A 2,275-nucleotide genomic window follows, 5' to 3' on the forward strand; every position below is an offset into this window, starting at 1 on the left:
TCTCTTCTTTCTTTCTTTTTATTATTTCTTTTTTTGTTTTATTGTTTCTTTGTTTTTGTTTTATTATTTCTGTTTTGTTCTTGCTGGATATATTTCTGTTTTTGCTGTTTTTGGGGGAACGGTACGAACGCCACTTCTTTATCTCTGCTCCGTTTTTTCTTTTTTTTTTGTTTTATTATTTTTTTGTTTTTTTTTGTTTTTTTATTTCTTTTTCTTTTGTTTTCATTTTATTCAAGTTTTATATTATTTTACGAGTATAAATAGATAAATATAAATATAATTTGTTTGTGTATTTAGGGTGTTCTTTGAGGCCCCCCGCGTTCGTCTTGATGGTATATATATAAGTAAATGTGTGTATCTGCGTCGTGTGCGTGATATGGGGAATATACACCTCGACGACCGCCGCCGCAGGACGCTGCAGCAGCTGCAGCAGCAGCTGCAGCAGCAGCTGCAGCAGCCAACGGGGGCCCCCATAAGCCAAGAATTAATTAATAATTTAGCGGCGAACTCCCCCGTTATAGCTGTTACTTACTATCGCTATCTTCGATTCCTACCCAACAACAAAGTACTCGTACTCAGGTGTATACACACGACGGTTGCTGCTGCTGCTGCTGCTGCTGCTGCTGCTGTTGCTGCTGCTGCTGTTCGTGCTGGTAGTGCTGCTGATGCGGGTGTTGCTGCTGCAAATGATGCTGTTTTTGTTTTGTTGTTTTTGTCGTTGGTTGTGGTGGTGGTGGCGGGGCTGCTGCTGCTGCTTCTTCTTTAGGTTTTTCTGTTGCTGCTGCTTTTGCTGCAGCAGCAGCTGCCAGTGCCAGACGGTGTAATTGTTAGCTTTCTCTACGACTGTATGCAGCATCGATGAGGAGGGTTTTGGGGTGTATATACACCTGAATTTGTTTTTTTTTTTGTTTACTTTTGGGTTTCTCTGTGCAGGTCAGAAGCAGACAAACAGCTGGCTGTGGCGGCACTCAAAGTCGTACAGGCCCGTCTAGAGGGAAAAACAGTACGGCTCGACGGTTTAGGGTTTAGGGTTTAGGGTTTAGGGTTTAGGGTTTAGGGGTTTGGTGGGTAGGTATTATCTATTCCAAGTTGTTTCAGGGTTCAGGGTTTAGGGTTTAGGGTTTAGGGTTTAGGGTTTAGGGTTTATTGTTGTGTGTGGTGGTTTAGAGTGACTGCTACAAGGCGGCGTTCGCACCCAGCAGGGCCCCCGCTCTGTTGGGGGCCCCCCTACCTGAGCAGGTGGTTGTGGGTTCCTTTGTCTTCGACTCTGCTGCGAATACTGTAACGCTAGAATACCCAGGAAAAGCTACGCAGCCAGTTGCTTCTGCTGCTGCTGCTGCTGCTGCTTCTGCTGCTGGGGGTGCAGCAGCAGCAAACGCGAGAACAGCGCACCCAAGGAGAGGACCTACTGCTGCAGGGGGCCCCAGGGCCCCTGAGGCCCCCGGGGCCCCTGGGGCCCCTGGGGCCCTTGGGGGCCCCCCTCTAAGCAGCAGCGACCACCACGATGCTTATGAGCGGGAGAGGGGCCCCCTGCTGCTGCCGCCGGGGGGCGGGGGCCCCGGCCCCCTGCATACTGCTGTGCTGCAGCTGACGCACCTCAAGGGGGGGCGGTGGAACTCGAAGCTTAAGTGGATCAGTACGCAAACCCTAAACCCTAAACCCTAAACCCTAAACCCTAGACTTTATTTATAACACACAAGCATATGGAAACCCTTAAGTGGAGTCGGTATGAGAGACAGAACCCTAAACCCTAAACCCTAAACCCTAAACCCTTGATTGTATCGGTGGGTATAGCTGATGTCTCTGATTTATCTTACACTCATAAACATTACCTCCTAGTGAAAACGCTTCTTCATACCTTAGTGTTTAGGGTTTAGGGTTTAGGGTTTAGAGTTTAGGGTTTAGGGTTTAGGGTTTAGGGTTTAGGGTTTAGGGTTTAGGGTTTAGGGTTTGTGCGCAGGTTTGTCGGTGACGTCGAATACCCGTCACGGGCCTGACGAGTCCTTCATAGACGTGGAGAACGAAAACTTCAGGCAATCATATAAACCCTAAACCCTAAACCCTAAACCCTAAACCCTTGTAAACCCTCCCTCTTTCTCTCTCTGTCGCCCAGTCTATCATCTAAATATGCGTTTGTTTGTTGCTGCTATTCAGGCCGTTCCTCCTTCACCGAGTTATTTCTTTTCAAGACTATTACTAGGGTTTAGGGTTTAGGGTTTAGGGTTTGGGGTTTAGGGTTCCTTTTTGTTGGCGTTTTGCCTCTGACTCAGGCTTT

The 2,275-nt window shown here is 47.7% G+C and overlaps 1 protein-coding gene across 1 annotated transcript in view; it reads left to right on the forward strand.

The window, feature by feature from the left end:
- The window catches only part of EMH_0007830 (uncharacterized protein), a gene marked incomplete at both ends in the record, with an annotated part of 3,956 nt that extends 1,904 nt beyond the window's left edge, over positions 1-2,052 (forward strand). Inside the window, 3 exons of the mRNA XM_013498139.1 lie at positions 934-1,003; positions 1,168-1,636; positions 1,961-2,052. Of these exons, the coding sequence (XP_013353593.1) occupies positions 934-1,003; positions 1,168-1,636; positions 1,961-2,052 (631 nt within the window). The remainder of the gene's footprint in view (positions 1-933; positions 1,004-1,167; positions 1,637-1,960) is intronic.
- Between the last annotated feature and the right edge of the window lie 223 nt (positions 2,053-2,275).

This window comes from Eimeria mitis, genomic scaffold (assembly GCF_000499745.2).
Source record: "Eimeria mitis Houghton genomic scaffold, Emh_scaff321, whole genome shotgun sequence".
NCBI lineage: Eukaryota > Apicomplexa > Conoidasida > Eucoccidiorida > Eimeriidae > Eimeria > Eimeria mitis.